Source organism: Podarcis liolepis (genome assembly GCF_965112155.1).
Source record: "Podarcis liolepis genome assembly, chromosome: 8".
NCBI classification, from domain to species: Eukaryota; Metazoa; Chordata; class Lepidosauria; order Squamata; family Lacertidae; genus Podarcis; species Podarcis liolepis.
This window is the reverse complement of record NC_139560.1, coordinates 67,611,005-67,633,624: the sequence shown is the minus strand read 5'-3', so window position 1 is coordinate 67,633,624 and position 22,620 is coordinate 67,611,005. Positions and strand designations below refer to the sequence as shown.

Below are 22,620 nucleotides of genomic sequence, written 5' to 3'. Positions count from 1 at the left end.
GCTGATGATGCTAAGGTTGCAGGTTCAATCCCCGTATGGGATAGCTGCATATTCCTGCAATACATGGGTTTGGGTTGTTGTTGTTTATTGAATTTATATACCACCCTATACCCAGAGATTAGATGATCCTCAGGGTCCCTTCCAACTCTGAAACTCTATGATTCTAGAGCTTATCTACCATTCACTGAATGAAGCCATGGGAAATGTGAACATTTCCCCTGCACTGAAAGATCCCCTTTCTCTCGAAGAGGGGAGATGGGCAAAGGTGCATTTGAGATGTTGTTAAGGAGCCTGGAGAACAGCAAGAGTAAGGTATGTTTTATCAGCTATTGCCATGGCCCCCTGGCTCCACCATCCGGTGGCATGATTTGGCAACCCCAGATGCAAGGGGGGTGGGAGGAAGGAGAAGGCGCTGATGGGGGCACTCCAGGTGGAGGAGAGAGGGACGAGAGAGATCCTTCTCTAGCTGTCACAGAGGAGGGAGCAGATCTGCTGGCTTCTCTCCCTTGCCTCCATCAGGGATGGTGGAGGACTTTTGACCAGCCAGATAAGGAGAGGCTGAACAAGAGGAGGTGGCAACAGACATGGAAGCAGACGGGCAGGAGACAGTCTTGTTGCCGAGAACCTGGCACTGCCTTCGTAGGTGGGAACAAATTCATCTGCCCCAATGGAACATGCATGTGCATGTTCAGCAGACTTGTAGGGCCATTCAGTTATGAAAATGCTTGCCTTTCTGATGGACCTTGGGAATCTTGGATATCTGGATCTGGTGCTTGCTGTTCCACTCCTAGCCTGAATAAAGACCTCTACCTTGCATGCAAGTAGGAGTCAATGCCGTTGTGCTTTGGGATGCGAGTGTGGCAGTTACGGTGTTTTAAATAACCCTGTGGAGGGAGGGGAAATCAGTTTTAACTTTTGATAATTCATGTAGTTCCTGAGCAAGCCTGCATAATAATTGGTTGCTATAGTAATTAAAGCATAGTGATTTGCATTAAGAGTCTTTAAATTTGGAAGCATAACCTGAACTCTTAGGAGTCATACCTTACCTAGACAAGGATGCAGTTGTCAGTTGGGCTCTTGATACACAGGTAAGGACACTAAGTGCCTGGGAGTGCCCAGAAGCTATTACTGATACCTACTAGAAGGAACAGTCTGCCTTCTATATAAGATTAAATGTAAACGTCCATGCTACTTGATTGCTCATCATTTTGAAAACTGAATGTGGCACAGGGAACATAAATTACAAGATGACCTGATTGAATTCAGTGAATTGCCTGGGTGTGTGAATGCCTGTAATGACAGGCCTGTTCCTACTGATCCCAAGAAGTCCACAATAACAACATACATACCAACATATATCGCTCCCTATGTTAGATTTTATAATGCTGGTAGGATATATTTCCCATGATGTGTGTTCCCTTTCATGGAAGACAGCCTTTAACTCAATGCCCTGATAAAGGACTATAGATGTGACCCGGGTCTCTGTTTGGCTAGCCTTTCTAATAGCTTTTAATAGACAAGGGCCCTCAAATTTTGGCTTGGCTTAACAAAGCAAGCAATTTGTGGTTGCCACTGGTCCCTCTTTTCCCCAAGGTATGTGCATAGAACCTGCAAAAGGGAGGAGTGTTTGCTGGGGTTTTGCAGAAGGCCCAAGCCGCGCTTTTGCCACCTTCTACCTCTCCATCCTGAATTTCTCTCTCTGTGGCGGAGAAAGAAGTTTGACTTATGCTAGAAATTTGGCTGTGTTTATGGAGTTCTGTTGAAAGACCAATTCCCCACAAACCTGTCCTATTAGTTCTAAAAGGCACCTTAGGTTTTTTGGGTTTTTTAAAGTGTTTAGTTGTGTTTGCGCGCATGCGCATTTATCTCTTCTCATCAGAGTTATTTTAAGGCGGGGTTTCGCTGAAGGTTTCCTGATCTTGTAGTTTTGGTTTTGAACCTAAGGCTTGGCAAACGGGGTTTGCTTTTTAAAAACCTTGTGAAACCCTAACCTGTCACCATTGCCAAAGGCACCAATCCATTGTTGCTCTCCGCTTCTTTGCGGGGAAGAGTTTTATGTGTTTCAAATTCAGCTCTAGGAACAATGCAGTGAAGCAATGCATTTGTGGCATTTCGGGGTTTCCCCCCATATCTCTGAACTTTTTAAGCAATCCCTCAATATAGCAGTAATGAAATAGTGGGGGGCAGGGGGCGGTTTCTTGGTCAAATCTTTATGTGGATATTGCATAATCACAAAAGTACAGTTTTGCTGAGCAGACAGGCGAGCTGTAGGTCTTTGGCCAGTATTTGCAGTGGCGTAAAGAACACGTCCTTTACGAAGCCTGGGATTTGAGTCAGCTTGTGGCTTCCTTAAATGTTGGAAGCCCTGTAAGTAAGGATCTGGTTTGCATGACTTAACAAAAATAAATGTGCACTCTCAGCATTTGGTGGTTTTTGAGGGAAAGGGCTGAGATGTCACCGGAAACAATCACATTGCAAGCTTTGGTCCAAGCCGCTGTTAGCCGAGACATTCTTTCCAGATGAGCAAAGTTTGCTTTTTGACCAACTCGTTTTTTTTCCTTCCCCCTTTCTTTTTTCTTTTGTATATGGATATGCATTTGCATAATTTGGAGTCCTGCCATGCACCTACCGAATTTCCTTTTGGAGAGTTTTTTAAAGAACGGTTGGAGACGCAAAGGGGGAATATTTTAGGTCTAGTTAAATAGGCCAGTGGTTCCATCATCCGTTCCAGATGTCTGCCGTGCAGGAGACAAGAGTTTGAAATGGAGAGTGTCGGGTGTGTTGTGTTTTGATGTGGTAGCAGTTAAAACAGCAACACACCAGACACCAGCATTTGCTACTGAACAGTCCCTGCTGTTTGTTCTAAGTAAACCTGAAATCTTAGATTGGATCCTGCTAATCATGTGCAGAGTAATTCTCCACACCCCCACACCCCAAAAACATTGTAGATTTGTGATTTTGTCTGGGCAGACCTGATATCCTCTTGTTAAGGTGCAGAACTCCACACACTTGCTGTGTGTTTAATATATTAATATATTGTTATATAATATATAAATATTATAATTGTCTCTTAAGTGGTTTACAAAAATAACAAAAACTATACAATGAAACTGAGAACTGTGATGCAGTATAAAATGCCCCCAAAGCAAAAATGCAGCATTTTGAAATTGTTTAAGAGTCAGGGACACCTTCCTTCTTTGCCCATGGCATGTAACAGTCAGTCGGCTCACACATACGCATCATATAATGCTTGCAGAAATGCAGCTATTACTCCTTTGTGCAATACCTAGGTGCATGTGTGTGCTCTACCGCCACGGGTGCATGTGCAGAAGCGGTCCCCCTGGTTGCGGAAACCTCAGGATCCAACTGGAGCTCTGGAATGGATCCTGTTCGCAACCGGAGGTACCACTGTAGTAGCTTAGGAGTTGGATGGTGAGAGACTCTTAAGCTGAGTTTAGAGTTATTCTAGAGTTCATTATTTGATCTGTGGCACCAATGGATCAGTGTGCTTGGCTGTTAACTAGAAGGTTGTTGGTCGAGTCCAACCAGGGACAGTTGTGGACTAGATGACCCTTGGGGTCCCTTCCAAGTCTACAATTCTATGATTCAATGCTCCAGAAAAAATCTTTTTGAATTCGTTTTTAATGAGATGATGGAAAAATTGCTACTTTAGCTCCGAGACGTCTAGAATGTCCATGGCATTGATGGATGATGCAGCCATTTCATTGTGTTCATTTTGGGGTCACTTGTGCCTTTTATTTATTCTGAAGCTGGGGAAAGCAAAACCTTTCTTCCTTTGCCTTTGTTTGTAGACATGTCTCATGGGAACAGCCATCCAAGTCCCAGAGCTAATTTGTAGAGTTCAGCTCAGGTTCAGAATCCTCTCTGTGCCTCTCTGCTAACGCCCGCATAAGACTCTGTTGTTGGATGGGTTGAGGTATCTCAAAAAGTTCTTTATGCTCGAATGAGCCCGTAGTTCTGCATGTGGTGTTCATAGAATGTCTTAAAACATATTAGTGTATGCGAGGATGTGGTCTTGACAGTGAAGAACAGTGGAGTGCCCTTTCTCATGAGCTCTGCTTAAAGGAAGGAAGTCTTTTTGTAAAAGAAACATTTTAAAATAAGTAAATGGCATGCTCCCTAACTTAAACATTTCTTAATATTAAAGCTCACAGGATATGATGGAGAATCCCTTACTGTTGTGTTTGTAAAGCTGTTGATACTTAGGTGCTGCCTGGGGGCTTCACAAAGGCAGCTAGACTGGTGACTAGGAGTGGCCGCCGAGACCATATAACATCGGTCCTGAAAGACCTACATTGGGTCCCGGAACGTTTCTGAGCACAATTCAAAGTGTTGGTGCTGACCTTTAAAGCCCTAACCAGCCTTGGCCCAGTATACCTGAAGGAGTGTCTCCACCCCAATCATTCAGCCAGGACACTGAGGTCCAGCTCTGAGGGCCTTCTGGCGGTTTTGTCCCTGCGAGAAGTGAGGTTACAGGGAACCAGGCAGAGGGCCTTCTCGGTAGTGGCGCCCGCCCTGTGGAACGCCCTCCCATCAGATGTCAAGGAAATAAACAACTATCTGACTTTTAGAAGACATCTGAAGGCAACCCTGTTTAGGGAAGTCTTTAATGTTTGATGTTTTATTGTGCTTTTAATATTCTGTTGGGAGCCGCCCAGGGTGGCTGGGGAAACCCAGCCAGATGGGTGGGGTATAAATAATAAATTCTATTATTATTAACTCATTATCTACCGGTTACATTTTTATTGATATTATTATCATTATCCATCTGGTTGGCTGCTGTGAAAACAAGACGCCATGCAAATGGATATTTCGTTTGATCCAGCATAGTTCTTTTGTTCGCCGTTCCAGGGAATTCCCGGAGTACCTTAAAACGTCTTAGGGCTTCCTACTGGCTCTTACCCTGAAATTGCATAGCCAGAGGGTTATATTGAGAGCATTCCACAGAACCAGGGGTGGGCAGACTCCAGGCTTGTTGAATCTATTTCATTTTTGCTAGAACTCCCAAGATCTTGTCACCCAGAGCCAGGTGGTAAAGATACACAGATGGCATTAAAGCACTGAGTGCCTCTGAACACAGCCCAGGGATTTGTTTATATTAGCAGAACTGAACGTACCTCACAGTCCTTTCACACACAAGACCACACCATAGCTTTGCTGCTGTGGAATAGTTGGGACCCCTTAGGCCTCTCAACAGATGATCTATCAGTAGATCCCAAACCTACCCACCCCTGCTGTGATTCACCCTTAAACCTCATCATCATCTGAAGGGAACTACCAATCCTGGCCACATAATACGGCTGGGCACCCTAAAACATGCTCCAGAATCTTCTGAAACTCACAGCTGTCCTTGGGTAGGCCATGGGGTTTCATAGAGCTAAAGAATTTTAGGTGACACCTCATAAGAAGTGCTTGAGGGATGGTTGTTCTTCCTCTTTTATAGATGGAGAACAGAAAGTGAGCAGCTGAGTGCACCTGTTTATAGGAGGATAAATGTGACCAATTGAGGATTTTAATCCAGGCTTTCTACACTAGTGCTGCTTCCCATTCTTCGGCAAGCAGTTTTGCATTTCTGAGTGTTCGGCTGAGTCTCCAGTCCTGCCAGGTGGCGGAAATGGTCATGTCCCATGAAGGTCTACCAGGACTAAGTGGTCAGGTGGAAGGGCTGTGGCTTGGAGGTGAAGCACATGCGTTGCATGCAAATGGTCCCAGGTTCCATCCTGGCATCTCCAGGGATGGGACACCCCTGTCTGCAACCCCCTGCCAGTCAGTACAGAAACAATACTGAGCTAGATGGAGCAATGGCCTGTCTTGGTATAAGGCAGATTTATCGGTTCCTATGTCGTGTTTTTCTGCTATATATGGGTTCTGTCAATTTGTGATGTAGCCCATCAACCGTATGTTGCAGCCTGCCAAGTGAGAGGCCATACCCTTGTTTTTCAGCCCCAGTAAAGCTGCAAAATCGGGAGGTATATGGAGCCTTCAGGTCAGCTTCATCCATGGCTGATGGCCTCTGGATCATAAGTTGCACAGCCATGTTTCTGCTTCCTGAAAGCACTTCAGGGGAAAGTCAGCATTGTCCCTGCGATTGCCAAGGCAGACTAGCATTCCAGCTTGCCTCTTCCTTCCATTAGTGCCCATAATGGTTGTTTGATCAATTTGAGCATAAGCTGCATTAAGCCTCTTACGTGGCGCTTATGCCACCTTTTGCAGTTTGATCTTCATGCTATTTAAGTTATTTTAATTCAAACGTGCATACATGTTGTGATCCAATGAAGCATCTCGTAGAATAAGTGTCCCGTCCAAGCAGACATTTTTCTGCTATGAGAGCACACATCATGTGTTAGAATCCAAACTGTACATGTTCTCACCATTTAGCAATTCAGTTTTCAGTAGCTTCGTTTTTCTATGACCAAATAGATTGCTTTTGCATTATGACGTATACTATACAGTGCAACAGGGAAGAAGAAGAAGAAATCTCTGAAGGGCAGTTGTGAAAGTGGATGTGTATACGTAAAAATGAAGGCGGTCCATGTGTCAATTCTCTGATCTGTGAAGTCTCAATAAAACTTGGTTTTCAGTTTGTAGTTAAGCTTTTTTTAAAAAGAAAAGAGAGCAAGACAGGCACAGAACTGCTTTAATAAATTCTCTAAAAATACAGCTCTTTGGAAAAAATCAGGTGATATATTTGAGTTTGCTTTCATTTCAGATAAGGCACAACAGTTAATACTTTTACAAAAGCCCAGGGCTCACCCCTCTCTCCCCCCCAAGCAGTGTCCAGAGCGCATGGGGTCACAGGTGTCCCTTTGGAGAATAGATGACACAGCAGAGACTGTTGTGATTTAAGAAATAGGGTATATACACCTATTTGTACCTTCAGTTTGCATGGAGTGAGTCCAGATCTTACAGTATGGCTCAAATCAGTGCAGGGAACCTTTCTTTGTGTCTTCCTCCAATATGGATCTCAGCCCTTCTTCCTCCTACTTCCCAGAACCTCCCCCCCCAAGTTGTTACCCTGGCAACCTTTGAAATCTGGTCACACCTGGTGCAAGAAGTTCCATTGTCTTGTTAATGACTCTCTTAATGGCCCCAGTTTGGCCTAGGTTACCCAGGAATTCCTTTGCAGCTTATATTCTCCTTTCATATCACAAATAACCCCAAATCCTAGCATTTATTCATTTTAGCGTTTAGGGGAAACTCCCCCCCCCCAAAGTTCTGTAACAATACTAAGCACTAGTTGCTAGTGACTTAGCAGAGTTTAAATCCCATCATTTTCATTTCCAGGAGTTCCAAATGTTTTTCAACTTCCAACTCCCCTCAGCAATATCCAGCGTAGCCAAGGGTTAGGAACGATGGGAATTGTAGTTGGGTAACCCAGTGTAAAAAAGTTTTCAGTGCCCATTCAGCTGGGGTCACTTTTGCATGTGGCACTGAAATAAACCAAATTCCCACCAGAACATGAATGTTTTCTCATATGCCGTTCAATTAATTCAGTGGGGCTGGTGCTGGCTGCTTAACTGCCCAGGATTTGTTCTGGCCATGGGGTTAGATCAGCCTTCTTGCCATGCCTCTCTGACTTTTTTTTTAAGTACTTAATACTTCACCTTTTCAGTCAAGTAGCACCCAATAGGGCCAACATGAATTACACTTTCTCTCTGTGTAGGTATTGGGAACAAACCCTTTGCTGAATTTCAAAACGGAGCGAATAGAAAAGAAATTATAAACTTCACATAACCTTCTGCCTGAATCCTGAGGGGTGTGTGTGTGTGTGTGTTTGTGTGTGTGTGTGTGTGTGTGTGTGTGTGTGTGTGAGAGAGAGAGAGAGAGAGAGAGAGAGAGAGAGAGAAAACAACAATCTAAAGTTGGCATACCTGTGGAGGAAGATGCTTTAAAAGTACTATAATGGCAGACCTCATTGTTCAGTAGCTGCTGTGGTATGCAAAGAAAGACTACTGGTTAAAAAAGGAATAAAGGGGAAGACAGTATTTCTGGTACAACTTCAGCCCCTTTCCCCCTAGCACCACATGAATTAGTTTCTTGCCATCTTGTACCACAAGTGATGAGTATGTTTGAGAGATCCTGTATTGAATATCCAGGGAGATTGAAGTGTTCCCCTACTGGCTTCTCTGTCTTGTGATTCCTGATGTCAGATTTATGTCCGTTTATGTCCAGACCAACACGGCTACCTACCTGTGTCTTAATATGGTCCAGGTAGCTTCCAGCTGAAACAATAAATCGTTCAAGGTTGGCCTTGGGTTATCAGACCTGGGAGTTTGTGGTGGAAGGCAGGTAACAAATATAATTAATAATAACAGTAGGCATCACAGCCAGAGGACTGCTTCTTTGACCCTGCAGTCTTTGAGCCATCTCCTGGGCTTCTGTGGTGAGGAATAAATACTCTGTTGTGTAGAGTGGGAGAACTCTAGCGCATGACAGTCTCATGCTTTGCCAGCTCAGTTGGTAGAGGCTCAGTGCTTTAGACTACAGTGCCACCCGCATCCCTTAAGTGACTGATAGCCTGGTGCAAAATGTGCCCAGCGCCTGGCAAATTTTGAACGCTGCTTCTAGCGCCATCTGTGCTCTGGACAATGAGTCAGCCACGTCTTACTCATTTTCATGGCTGCTCTGTTTTAACCATCAGAAAGTAAGAAATCTCAGTGAGTCATTGCTCCTTTACTGTTTCTGGCATTGGCTGCTTCTCTCTCCCCTCCCCCCCCCCACTCTGAATTACGATTGCAGGGTGATTTGTTGGGATTAGGTACTGGTTGCTGCACGAGTGGGTATATTCAATTTCCTTTTGAGAATCAATAACTTGAATTATGAGTATATTTAAAAACCCCAAATAGGGTAGGTCAGCTTGGAAAGACAGCTCTCTTGGTGCCATTAGTTAAAAGCATATAACAGAAATAATTAAGTTGCTCCTCTTTTAATAGCACTCTAAATAAAATATATTGCCTGAAGTAGACCCCTAACATTCCTGTCCTGTCTTTATAACTTGGGCAGCATAAAGTATTCCAGCTCTGACCACTTCAGTGCAGACAAAACGAGTGATATTAACTCTCTACTTTTGCCTGCAAGCTGGAAAAAAAACAATAACAGTAGGAGCTGTCCACTTGTTATTGCTTTCCTTTGAATAAGGAAATGTGGAGGATGTTGGTTTTGAATGGGACATGCAATTCTCAAGTTTTTCTGGCCGAGGGGAAAAAAAGAGTTCACTGCCTATGCTGCTTGTTTTTTGTGCATTTGGTTTTATTTAGTATTTTTTGAAGGAGGGGTAGAGATTAAATGGTTGCTGTTATCTCCCTTTAGTAACTGAACATATGCAACCCTGCAATATTGAGGACACACAACCCATAGTAGTTTAAACAGTAAGCTAGTGGGAAACTGCTAGGCCAGGGTGAACAATGCACCCAAAAAGCTTGCATCTCTTTGTGCCTATCAGTACTGCCAGTATTTTGGGGGGGCGGGGCGGGGGAAGGAAGGTAAGTAGCCATCACCTGTTAGGCTTCAAAGGCTTCTATGAATGTGAATGTTAAGCCACACCAGCGAGTGAAAATTGCTTGCCAAACAAAATCCACTTATTCACTGTGGTTGGCTTCCTGTTGTTAATCAATAGCGTCTTACCCTTATCTCCAGCAGATCCTGTAACAGCAATTAAAGCAGATCACTGTTGCATTCTAGTGTTTGCAACCTTTGGTCTTTACCCCACAGGGTATTGTCCTGGGGCACTTTAAAGGGGTTCATTTCTTTATGGCAAGAAAAGGCAAAACTATGGTCTCCATAAAAGATTTGCCCATCTTTCCTTTTCTCTTTCCCACTTCTGCCCCACTTTTAACACTCAATGTGTGTTTTGGGCAATGCAATATGTGGACCGAGTCCTGCTGCTCTAACTTAGCTGATGGCCATTCCATCATATGGAAACTCCTCTGGTGCTCTGTGCACAATGCTGTGTTATAAAAGAAAAAATTGTGCAGACATTGAAGCTCCTGGTGCTTGTTTTCAGTGCCCTTGTGCTTATTTTCTAAGTTGTACTGGTTGACTCCTACAAGACCTGCAGTATAGGTGCTCTCTAAACATCAAAATGTTTAATTTTGTAGCTGTTGCTAATGATGGTTTGGCAGCAAGTTGCAGGCGACTCTGGGGTTGCGGCGCTCATCTCGCTTAACAGGCCGAGGGAGCTGGTGTTCGTCCGCAGACAGTTTTTCTGGGTCATGTGGCCAGCATGCCTAAGCCGCTTCTGGCACAACGGACCACCAAAGCCAGAGCAGCACATGGAAATGCCGTTTACCTTCCCGCCAGAGTGGTACCTATTTATCTAATTTTTGGGGCATGCTTTTGAACTGCTAGGTTGGCAGGAGCTGGGACAGAGCAACAGGAGCTCACCCTGTTGCGGGGATTCGAACCACGTTAGCCTTCTGATCGGGAAGCACAAGAGGCTTAGTGGTTTAGACCACATCGCCACTTGCACCTTAGAGACCAACTAAGCTTGTTCTGGGTATAAGCTTTCGTGTGCATGCACACTTCTTCAGATACACTGAAGCAGAAGTCACCAGACCCTTATATATAGTGTGAGGGTGGGGTGGGGTTTTTCTCAGAAGGGTAGTAGGAGATGGGTGATTGATTCAATGGGTATGGTAAATCTGTTGACGACTGTAATTAGTCCTACAGGAAAAAGCAAGGGATGGTATGCAGATGACCCAAAAAAGCTTTAGCATATGTAATGAGACAAGAATCCAATATCTCTATTCATATGAGGTCTCTCCATAGTTTTCAGCTTAGTGATAAGTTGTAATTCAGCAACTTCTCTTTCAAGTCTGTTTCTGAAATACTTTTGTAATAAGACAGCTGCTTTGAGATCCTGTACTGAATGTCCTGGGAGACTGAAGTGTTCTACTGGCTTCTCACGTCAGATTTATGTCCAGACCAACACGGCTACCTACCTGTGTCTTAATATGGTCCAGGTAGCTTCCAGCTAAAACAATAAATCGTTCAAGGTTGGCCTTGGGTTATCAGACCTGGGAGTTTGTGGTGAAAGGCAGGTAACAAATATAATTAATAATAACAGTAGGCATCACAGCCAGAGGACTGCTTCTTTGACCCTTCAGTCTTTGAGCCATCTTCTGGGGTTCTGATGTGGTCCAAGACATCCATCCTCTCATGCAGATTGAGAAACCAGTTGTGCAAAGTCCTGGAGTTCACGGGACTATTTTGTGTGCATAGATTACCTCCCCCCCCCCCATATTGTTCATGGGATTGGGTTTGTAGAAATCAAAATGTCCCGCTCCATAAACTGCTGTGTATTTTTAAGCTGTAGGGCCCTGTGAACCTGCGGGTTCTCACGACGGCCTTCATTTTGTCTCGCTGTCTTGCGCCTTTTGAGCCATGTTTGAAAGAGGAAATCTTCCTTTTTTTTACTGATAAAAGCTGCTTGCTGTTTCCATTTCAGGAAAGCCCCACAGCATTGGCAACTCTGAACGGATTCAGCTCTCAGGAATGTACAATGTTCGAAAAGGGAAAATGCATTTGCCGGTCAACAGATGGACAAGACGCCAAGTTATCCTTTGTGGGACGTGCCTAATTGTATCATCGGTGAAAGAGAGCCAGACTGGAAAGATGCATGTGCTCCCCTTAATCGGTGGAAAGGCAAGTGAATCACTCGGTTACTCTGCATATATGGTATACCAGAAATAATTAACCAGATCCTGTAAAAGTTTCCCATTGGGCGTAGATCTGGCTACACAGCGTTTCCATTTGGATCCTAATGGGAGTGGGGTGGTGAGATTTTCAGTTGCACTATACTATTTCTCCTCTTCATGTTCTGTTAAATTATGTACATGAATTGCTTTAAGAAGCCATGTTCATTTTGCATTTTTAATTTCTTTTCTGTGTATCTCTGACTCTTCGTTGCAGAGGCTTTGTTGCCATAATACTGTCTAAAAGTCTGTGCGTCATCATTGTGCCTTGGAAACGGCACCTTCTGATCTTACGGCGGCCTAGTGATGTAATGTTTAATGGGTTGGCGTCATGGGTAGCGCCGTTATTTTCCAGCCCAGAATCTTTGAGTTGATTTCCAGGTTGGGGGGGAGGGTCTTGAGTGTGACCTGAACAAGCAACTCTTTGACCCTGACAATGAAGGGCAACAGGCAAAACACACTGCTCTGTTGACCCGACAGAGTTGGAGGATTGTTGTGTTCTTATCATGCCTAGTCAATAACAGAGGCGTCCTGTTTTCTGCCACTGCTTTGACAACTCTGTTCCTCTCTGTGCTGAAGAGGCTCTGAGGCTTAAGAAAGCCTCTAGGCTAGCTTCAGCTTAAGGAACTCCTTGTTAAAGCCTGCAGCCCTCTCAGAAGTAGTTGGACTACAACTCCCATGATCCCTGGGAGTTGGCCAGGCTGTCTGAGGCTAATGGGAGTCCCAGCATCATCTAAGAGAGGACCACATGTTCCTTGTGCCTGCTCTAAAGTATTATAGGCATGGCAGGAGAGAGGTTGTGTTATGAGTCACTGGTGATCTCATTAACACTACCAGATTAACCTGACGGTCAGGGTCCCAGCCATACTGTGCAGTTCATTCACCACCACAGTCATTTTTTTTTTAAATTGCTAGATAAAGAATCAAATGAGCAATTCAAATAAGCATTTCACCTTTGCAAGATTGTAATCACCTTGAACGCAAGAGCTTGCTGGCAAAATGTTGTCTTGGTTGTGTTCAGCGAATTGGTGGTAATTGCAAGCGTTCCAGTGCAAAAAAGCAGTGTTGTGCAGAACGCAGTGAGGATACTTATTTTCATTCGTTCTTTGGCTTACTTCATTTCTTGTTACACATGCAAGTTGCATATGTTCGCATTGTTTCGTTTTTTCAAAGCAACTTTTAAGAATTCAACTGTCAATTGGGTTGTAAAGCCCTGAAATACATAATGTATCTGCTGGTCCGTCTTGTGCTCTCCAGCCATTAATATTTCCCTTTATACCTCTGCACACCTTCCTTGCACACCCTCTCTGACTCTTTGGGTAGATCTTGGTTTTCAAAAGGCATGTGAAATTGTTGTTTCTGAGCAGTCCTGGCAAACTAAGTTGAGTGGGCTGCTAATGGGCAAATGGAATCATGCATTCAGAATTACAGTCTTGCAAAACAGCTGCCCAAAGGTTTGTTTAAAGGTTGGCAAAAAAAGAAAGAAAAAAGGTTTTGTATCTTTCATCCAACTTTTAATTTTTGTATTGCTTTTGGTTTTGGGGAAGGAAAGGAATCCAGGAATGACAGAAATAACCAATTCAGTACAACTGAACAATTCAGATAGTCCATCTTTCTCGCTAGAAGCGGTCACATCCCAGTAGTAGCTATTTTTAAATTATTTGCGTGAATAGAATTTATTAAAAGTTTTAGCAGGGACTGCAAGGCAGCCCACACTGGCAAATTAATTCTACTTTGTATGCTTCAGTGTGTAAACAGCAACTCATACTGAATTGGATAAAGGCTATAATGCATGAGTCAATTTACACCGATATGCATGTGTTTAATCTGATTTAGACCTATGGACTTGAATGAAATTTAACACAGCAGCCTTAATGGTCATTAAATCACTGTGTTAAATAGTAGCATTTTGTTATTACTAGTCTGTACAATGGTACCTCAGGTTAAGTACTTAATTCGTTCCGGAGGTCTGTTCTTAACCTGAAACTGTTCTTAACCTGAAGCACCACTTTAGCTAATGGGGCCTCCTGCTGCTGCCGCGCCGCTGGAGCACGATTTCTGTTCTCATCCTGAAGCAAAGTTCTTAACCCGGGGTACTATTTCTGGGTTAGTGGAGTCTGTAACCTGAAGCGTATGTAACCCGAGGTACCACTGTATTCTCTACATCTGGCTTAACAACTTCCAATCTTTGGCCACATCTTCTTCCTTCTCCTCACATACCCTTGCATATTCTTTCTAGGATTATTATTATTATTAATACCCCACACCCACTCTGAGCGGTTCCCAGCAAATATAAAACATAATAAAACATTAAAAACTTCCCTATACAGGATTGACTTCAGATGTCTTCTAAATGTTGTATAGTTATTTATTTCCTTGAAATCTGATGAGAGAGCATTCCACAGGGCAAGTGCCACTACCAAGAAGGCCCTCCCTCTAGTTCCCTGTAACTTTACTTCTCGCAGAACCACCAGAAGGCCCTCAGAGCTAGATCTCAGTGTCCGGGCTAAATGATGGGGGTAGAGATGCTGCTTTGGGTATACAGGGCTAAGCAGGGTTTAGCTAACTACAACCCTTATTGGATGGCAGCTGGTAATGAGAACCACAGCTCCCAGCATCCACACCGGTGCCATTCTAGAAATACAGTTGCTTAAGTGTTTCCTTAGAAACACAGGGATGGGGCACCTGCGGACTCCAGGTTTTGCTGGTATCCCACCAGTCCCAGTTAGCATGGCCAAAAGTCATGATTGATGGGATTGCAACAGGAGCACCTGTCCCATACTGTTCTTCAGGGTCAATCTACCCTCCGTCGGTGATATGAACAAGCAGGTACACTCTGCAGACGACCAAGGGCAGAATGAACCCTGAGTGCACTGACTTCTCCCAGAGGGTTAGCCTGGGCCAACGATGCCTGAGTCACGGCAAAAGTGTGTGCTAAATGCCTAAGCACAACTAAATCTGTAATGGCTGGCAAAAGTGTATGGCTCACTTCTTCACATACAGAGGACTTAAGCTGTGAAAAACTCTTGTATACTAGCACCTTCACTTGGGTCCAGAATATAGGTAGCAGTAATAATAATAATAATAATAATAATAATAATAATAATAATAATAGATTGATTGTACTCCATCCATCTGACTCAGTTGCCCCAGCCACTCTGGGTGGCTTCCAACAGGATATACAAAAACATAACAGAGCATTGTGCATGAAAAGTTTCCCGATATAGGACTACCTTCAGATGTCTTCTAAAAGTGGTGTCATTGTTTTTCTTTTTGACATCTGATGGGAGGGCGTTCCACAGGGTGGGTGCCACTGCCAAGAAGGCCCTCTGCTTGGTTCCCTGTAACTTCACTTCTTGCAGCGAGGGAACTGCCAAGATATCTGATTTTTTTGTATCCACAAACACGTGAATTCACCACCCCCTTTTCTGCCACCAAGGAGAACAAATCTGCCCCCACAGACCCTTGTGTTTAGTGTTTCTTTCAAACTGTCTGCAAGTCTAATAAATCTAGTTGTTACAACAGTGTTTCCCTGCCAGAAGCAACCAGCAATGTGTGCAAACTCGTACAGAATGGCATGGCATAACTTGAGTTGTGGGTGTGTGGAGGGGAAGACTCTGTATGGAACAGCTGTTCTTTGGAGGCAGTCCATGTTCTTTGAAACGTGTAGATGTGCCCTGACACTTCACAATGTGTGGAGCTCTGTGCTTTGTCAAAACAGTCCTCCATAGTTATAGGTAGGTCTAAATTGCTTTAGTTGGAAAGATTTACAGGGTACACATTGCATTTGAGTCTTCCCTGGAAATTATTCGGGGTTTTTTAAATTATTATTTTTAAAATGGTTCTAGTCTTACAAGACGTAGGAAGAAAACTCTTACTTGCAGGAAACCTTGTTCATTTAAACAAATGCTTTAGGAGAGGATAGAGCTCTGTTTTATGCAGTTTTGGAAACTAGGGGGAAAGCCAAAATTCTTTCAGAAGCATAGCTATCAGCCGTCCCTTATTTGGTGGGAAAGTCCCTTATCCCAGCGCTGTGTCCCAGTGCTGTCCCTTATTGATGATGTCCCTTAAATTTCGCGGGTTTCAAAGGAAGCAGCTCCTTTCCCTCCCTGCCTGCCGGCCAGGGAGGAGGAAGGCTCCAACTGTGTTGCTTGGCTGTATTGCTCACCCAATAAGGAGTCTTGAGAATGACTGGGGGGGTGGAGCTTGCGTGCCTTGTGCCGATCAAATCGGCCGCGTTGCCTGGGGACTCACCTTTGCTCAGCGCTTCCCAGCGGAGAGGTGACGGTGGTTTTCCTTGCTGCATCCCCTTTGCCGGGTTGCTGCGCTGTGGGAACCACCGCTTGAGGCTTCGTTTGGCTGCTGGCTGGGCTTTCTGCCTTTGGCTCGGAGGGGCTCAGAAGTCGAACATACCTGTGCTCGGAAAATCCCTTATTTTGGCTGCTGATCCCTTATTTTCGAGGCTGCTGGTCCCTTATTTTCAAATCTGTAAGTTGACAGCTATGTTCAGGAGTATTTAATGTATCTTGTAAAGGCACTTAAAAGCACCAACTAAACCTTTTATTGAGATTTCTCTGCAACAGATTTATCAGCATTCCCCACCCCCACCCCATACATTAGCAGCACACGCTATACTTCATGCACCCCAGCAGTTTTGCATATCAGCTGCTCTGTTTCCCTCAAGAAGGGTGTGGTGAATCTAAGAGGCAGAATGGTGTTGACAACTGGCTAATTAAAAGATCTTGCTATAAAGCTGAAACGAGGTATTAAGAACTGTGACCTTGTGCTTTCAGACCCACTTGGCCTCCTAATACTTCCTGGTTCATAGAGGTATCTAAATTGACAAGTGTAATCCTTTGAGGGTTTACCCAAAAGGAAGTCCCATTGTATTCAGTGGGGCTTAATTCCAGGTAAATATGGATAGCATTGCAGCCTGCATGGCATCAAACATTTTTGCATAATTATGTGAATATTGAAAACTCTTACGCTTAACAAGTCCAAATGAATGGAGTCTGGATGATTTAGGATGGCGTTCTTGGTTTACTTTGGCCTCAACAACATAGCCACTCTGGGAACTGTAACGTTAAATGTTGTACACATCGCTTTTCTGTCATACTGGAAGTCTTTGAGTCTTTTTTTGAGTCTTGATAAGGTTGGATGCAAAGCAGCTCTGGTCCTTCAAGAGTGAGGATTTCTGCTTCTCTGATGGGACTCCATCTCCCTCACTCTGTGCACCCCCTAAATCTCTTCTTTGAGGTTTCCCTAACCCTCTGGAGCAGATCTGGGGAGGAGGGCAGGGGGAGAAGATTGGGTGGAAGTCCCGTTGCACAGGAGGAAATCCTTGCAGGACCCTTTAGTTTAGCACCGCTGCTGGTTAATTCAGAGGCTCCGCTTCCATCTTTTAAAAGTATTGTTAGTATTTAAATATTGCCTTTCGTTTCAAAAAGAAAAGTCAGGATGGTTCACAAGCAAAAGCCAACAGCAAAATAGCAAGTATAAAACCAATCTATTAAAAATATAACTACCCCTAATTGAAATACACAGTAAAGCAATTTAATCAAAAATAGCTGAATATACTCATATTGGGTTTTGTATTTTTTCCAATCCTTTCCCCCCTCCCCCTAAAAATGCAGGTTGAAGAAGTTAAAAAGCACCAGCACTGTTTAGCATTTAGCTCTTCTGGACCTCAGAGCCAGAGTTACTACATCTGTTTCGACACTTTCACTGAGTACTTGCGGTGGCTACGGCAAGCTTCAAAGGTAAGACGAGCTTTGGACTCTTCCGGTTATTCAGAATACCCAGTATATTGTTCAAAAACCACCTGCGCTATTGACAAAATGGGTGTGGCGCGGGCAATTCCAAGTTAACGTTGACCAACACTATTATCCTCCTATTACAGGCAGCAGGTGGGGGCTGATAGACAAATGCAGGAGGGGTACGGTGGAAGGACTTTCCAGCTCATGCTCTTAACTGCTGTACCACTTCAGCTTATTCTAGCCAGGCAGCAATTTGTATGTGCAGCTCTGACTGTAGTCATCACTCCCCGCCCCCCCAATGGAGAATGATTGATTCTTCTTTATTGCCACTGCCGCCACAAATTTGATAAAATTTACATAGGCCCAGCCCAAATGCTCTAAGTCAGGGGTGGCCAACTCCCAAGAGACTGTGATCTACTCAAACTGGCAGTGATCTACCCCATTTTGGGGGGTTCAGGTCAATTTTTTTGAGCTTTTTTTTTGAGAGGAGGAAAAGCACAGTTTCTTAGCATGCAGGGCAAACTTTTTGAACTTCTTTGGGGACCCAGTGATCTACCACAGCCGTTCAGGGATCTACTGGTAGATCACGACCTACCTGTTGGACATGCCTGCTCTAAGTCAGTGGTTACCAATTGGTGGTCCATGGACCCCGGAGGGTCTGTGGCGCCACCCACATAACAAAAACTACCATAGAGTTATTGAAATTTTCAAAAGTAACAGGACCAGGTATTGGGCTTTGAAAAACAGCTAATTGGGAAACACTGCTCTATAAGTTGTTTTTAATGTTGTATTTTAAATTGTTGCAATCGGCCTTGGGACTGCAGTTGATCATTTAATATTATTATTATTAATAATAGAAGTAGTAGCAAATGGAGTGCCACACTCTCACAGACTTTAGGTGGTGGTTCCTGTCAACATTCTGTTTGTTTATCTGCATATTTATAATCGTCATTTTTATTGAAACATTTCAAGGCGGTGTATAACATATGAGGACAAAATCAGCACAAAAACATCACTGGGATTGTTCCATACAAGTTGCACCCACACCGAGTGGTCGTCCCCCCCCCCAATGGTTGGAATGTGCCATTGATGCTTCCAGTTTGCCTGGAAGGAAGGCAGAGAGGGGTTTATGAGTGGGTGTACTAGCCTACTGTGTACAAAAGTAAACAAATTCTGAACCTGAGGCGCGTTGTGATGGAACACTCCTATAATTTTCCATGACACATTGTGATAGAGAGTAATTGTAATCAAGAGAATTGCAGTTGACTGTTTAAGATGGTTAGACTGTTTCAATGTGAAATAGGCTTGTACATGTGAAAACTTAATGGTGCATTCACACGCACGCACACACACACACACACACACACACACACTCCCCCAGAACCTCAGTGGTGGCAGCTGTCTTAATGTGACATTTGTGTGGCCTATGTATCCTTGCTATTTTCCCGTCTTCTTCTCTCACTTTGCCTGTCTGCTTCACTTTCTTCCTTTGCAAACTGAACAAGTAGAAGTAGTGCCAGGTGGAAACACCTCAGCCACACAAGAGACCTCCCCCCCCCTTGGTTTTCCCCTCCCCTCACTGTCGCGTTCAACTTGATTGTAATTGTGTGCTCCAAAATGAAAGCTGCTCATTAGTTCTGGTTATCCTCTTTCTGGGAGAGCAGTTGTCTCCTTATTTCCAACAGCTTGTCTTGGAAATTAAGGCAGATCTAAATTAGAGTGAAGCAGCATAAAAATAATAAAAGTTTAGAAGTATGGGGAAGATTGAGTGAAGAAGAAGAAATTACTGATTGCATGAGATTACTGTGTACCACCCTGTGCCTTCTCTTACTCTTTGTTCAGCTGCGTTGGGAAAGTTGCCAGTGTAAGCTCAAATCTCCATGCAAGTCGCAGTTGACATCTTCTTTTCTTTGCATGCTGATGCCATATAAACTTCCTCACCACAACAGAGCCCAGGATTTGGCAAAACCATGCAAGCCAATTCGCTTGTGCTTCCCACAAATTCTGTTGGATTGTGTGGTGACCGTGTGACTTGACATTTTAAGACGAATGACTTGATAGTATCGAAATGTTTGTGGTTTGTTGGATTTGGGTGTCTAAGTTTGTGGGTGTCTAAGTTGTAAGCAAAAAGAGGAGGAGAAAAGGGAGGCTGTCTAGTAATTCTGCTCAGTCTCTTGCCCCGTGAGTTTTTTTCTTTTGTGATGGGTGAATAGAGAGTCAATACAGACAGCCGTAACTTACTACAGTGTGCATTCAACTACTTGGAAACCCTCCATTCCTGTTACAGTATTAAGACACTGTTGACCTTTTTATACAGGGCCTGGAAGTTATAAGGGGTTCTGGGAGTGCATAGGAAGTGCACGACAATAATGAGTAATCTGCAGCCACCTATCACATTCCCGAGAGAGATGGGAATTCATTCAGCAATTTGTCCGCTAGTACAAGGCAAGACACCCCAGTGCCCTCTAAATCTCTCTTTCTGCTCACCTTTAGGGAAGGCCGCAGGAACCACTTCTTGCCCTGTTGTTGAACAGCACTGGGATCCCTAAATGTGTAGTGAAGTGGTAGCCCCAATAACTTGAGGCCATTGACTGTGGATGAGGATGGTTGCTTGTTGTTCCTCTTCATTCTTTATTTCATTATTTTGCTTGTTTTGAGATATATTTATTTCATCTTTGTTTCATAATTTTACATACCTCTTGACTGTATGTCAGTGGTTAACACTAGGCTCACCTTAAGTGCTGTTTTTCTAGAAAAAGGGGTGCCGGAACTCAACATGGACGCCTCCCTTGTCCTCTTACAATGGCAATGGTGCCCACCTGTTGGAATTGGAGAAAAAGCCCTGCTCACCTTCATTTTCCTCATAAGAAGGTTCCCTGCTTTCCTCTTACCTAGTGCTCAAATATTATACACAGGCCCATGTATTGTATACATGAGTTGAGATGCGTTAGGGGGGGGACGAATGAAACTTAAGGAGGTTGAGCAAGTTGCCACGAATGTGACTGACATATATTTGTGGTTCATGGCTTTGCTATTCGCACATGCGTCCTGTTCTAGAATCCATCCCTTTGTGTATCTTTGCATTTGTGCCGTAAGTGAATACAGTTCAGTGATTGAAACTCTTCCCCACCCTACCAGTTCCTTTTCTTGCTAAATATATATTTAGAGAGCTATTGGACTGTGTAGAGAAATGTTGAGATTTGTGTGTAGTTGTGTCATCTCTAAAATTTACTTTTTAATGAACACTTGGACATGGGGAGAAAGTGCCGTATGTGTTTGGGGGGGGGAAGTGATTGGGGGGGGGGAAACGGTATCTAGACCTGGATTGCCATGTCCTTGATCAGAGTGGGGAATTGTTTGGTCCAGATATTGCTGGACTCCAGCTCCAGCTCCAATCGACCCCAACCAGTATGGCCAAGAATCAGAGATAATGGTGTTTGTAGCGCAACAAAATCAAGAGGGCTGAAGTTTCCCCAATCCAGTTCTACATGCATGTATGTATTCACATCTATATACTGCAGGACTAGAGCAGGATTATTTTATAGTCCCTCTTCATGTGTTAATGTTGTGAAGGGGCTCCACATGATTAAAAGGGCAGTGAAGCTGTGCCGTTGCCTGTGGTTGCAAGATTGACTTACCACGTGCTTAGGATGGACCACGTGCATTCATAGACCTCTGTGGGGGCTGGAATCCGGAATCAGTACAGTGGTACCTCGGGTTAAGTACTTAATTTGTTCCAGAGGTCCGTTCTTAACCTGAAACTGTTCTTAACCTGAAGCACCACTTTAGCTAATGGGGCCTCCTGCTGCTGCTGCGCCGCTGGAACACAATTTCTGTTCTCATCTTGAAGCAAAGTTCTTAACCCGAGGTACTATTTCTGGGTTAGCTGAGTCTGTAACCTGAAGCGTATTTAACCTGAAGCGTACGTAACCCGAGGTACCACTGTATTTCCCTAGTTTGGTGCGACAGTCTTATTGAAGATAGATCAGAGTTTCTTTTGCAGAACTTTGAGGAGAACGTTTTGGAACTTAGAAGAAAAGAAGTGCTCTTGGAGCTATGTTGCTCTTTGAACACTAAAGAGTTTTAAATTTACCATATGCCTGGTCATATTTACCAGAATAGATTGACCAATGGCAGGATCAGAGTGAACATAACATTGCAGTTGTGGTGTTTTAAACAGCAACAGAAAACACCATATGGTATGCAGACCACCTGTTCCTTATAGGATGTCACTGGCAAGTTCATGTAATGGATTCTTGTGCTAAACTCTGAACACTTCTTTATGCTGAAGACAACTGATGGGTGCTCTTTACGTGGTCACTCAGGGCTGAGTCAACCAAGGATGAACACTGATTCATAAGTTATCTGCAGCCATGTAAGGGCTATTTCTCTGTGGGTGCTTTCCATGCTGTTCCAGTATTGTTTTGAAGCAACATTATGCATAGCCTATGGGCAATGACATGGTTTTGGTGCTTGTGAGTTGTTGTTGCCCTCCTACCTTCTGACTGGGCAAGCTTTGGATTTTGTTGTTTAGTCGTTTAGCCGTGTCCGACTCTTCGTGACCCCACGGACCAGAGCACGCCAGGCACTCCTGTCTTCCACTGCCTCCGCAGTTTGGTCAAACTCATGCTGGTAGCTTCGAGAACACTGTCCAACCATCTCGTCCTCTGTCGCCCCCTTCTCCTTGTGCACTCAATCTTTCCCAACATCAGGGTCTTTTCCAGGGACTCTTCTCTTCTTATGAGGTGGCCAAAGTATTGGAGCCTCAGCTTCACGATCTGTCCTTCCAGTGAGCACTCAGGGCTGATTTCCTGAAGAATGGATAGGTTTGATCTTCTTGCAGTCCATGGGACTCTCAAGAGCCCATAATTCAAAAGCATCAGTTCTTCGGCGATCAGCTTTCTTTATGGTCCAGCTCTCACTTCCATACATCACTACTGGGAAAACCATAGCTTTAACTATATGGACCTTTGTTGGCAAGGTGATGTCTCTGCTTTTTAAGATGCTGTCTAGGTTTGTCACTGCTTTTCTCCCAAGAAGCAGGCCTCTTTTAATTTCGTGGCTGCTGTCACCATCTGCAGTGATCATGGAGCCCAAGAAAGTAAAATCTTTCACTGTCTCCATTTCTTCACCTTCTATTTGCCAGGAGG

General features: G+C 44.0%; 1 protein-coding gene across 4 annotated transcripts in view; it reads left to right on the top strand.

Annotated features, from left to right (window-relative positions):
* PHLPP1 (PH domain and leucine rich repeat protein phosphatase 1) overlaps positions 1-22,620 on the top strand; it is a 158,334-nt gene that overhangs the window by 69,596 nt on the left and 66,118 nt on the right. For all 4 annotated transcript variants that reach the window (XR_014529583.1, XR_014529584.1, XR_014529585.1 and 1 more), the window contains exons 2-3: positions 11,468-11,664; positions 17,348-17,473. Coding sequence is in view for 1 of the 4 variants with exons in the window: in XM_083518989.1 (XP_083375115.1) it covers positions 11,468-11,664; positions 17,348-17,473 (323 nt within the window). In the remaining 3 variants the exon portion in view is untranslated. The remainder of the gene's footprint in view (positions 1-11,467; positions 11,665-17,347; positions 17,474-22,620) is intronic.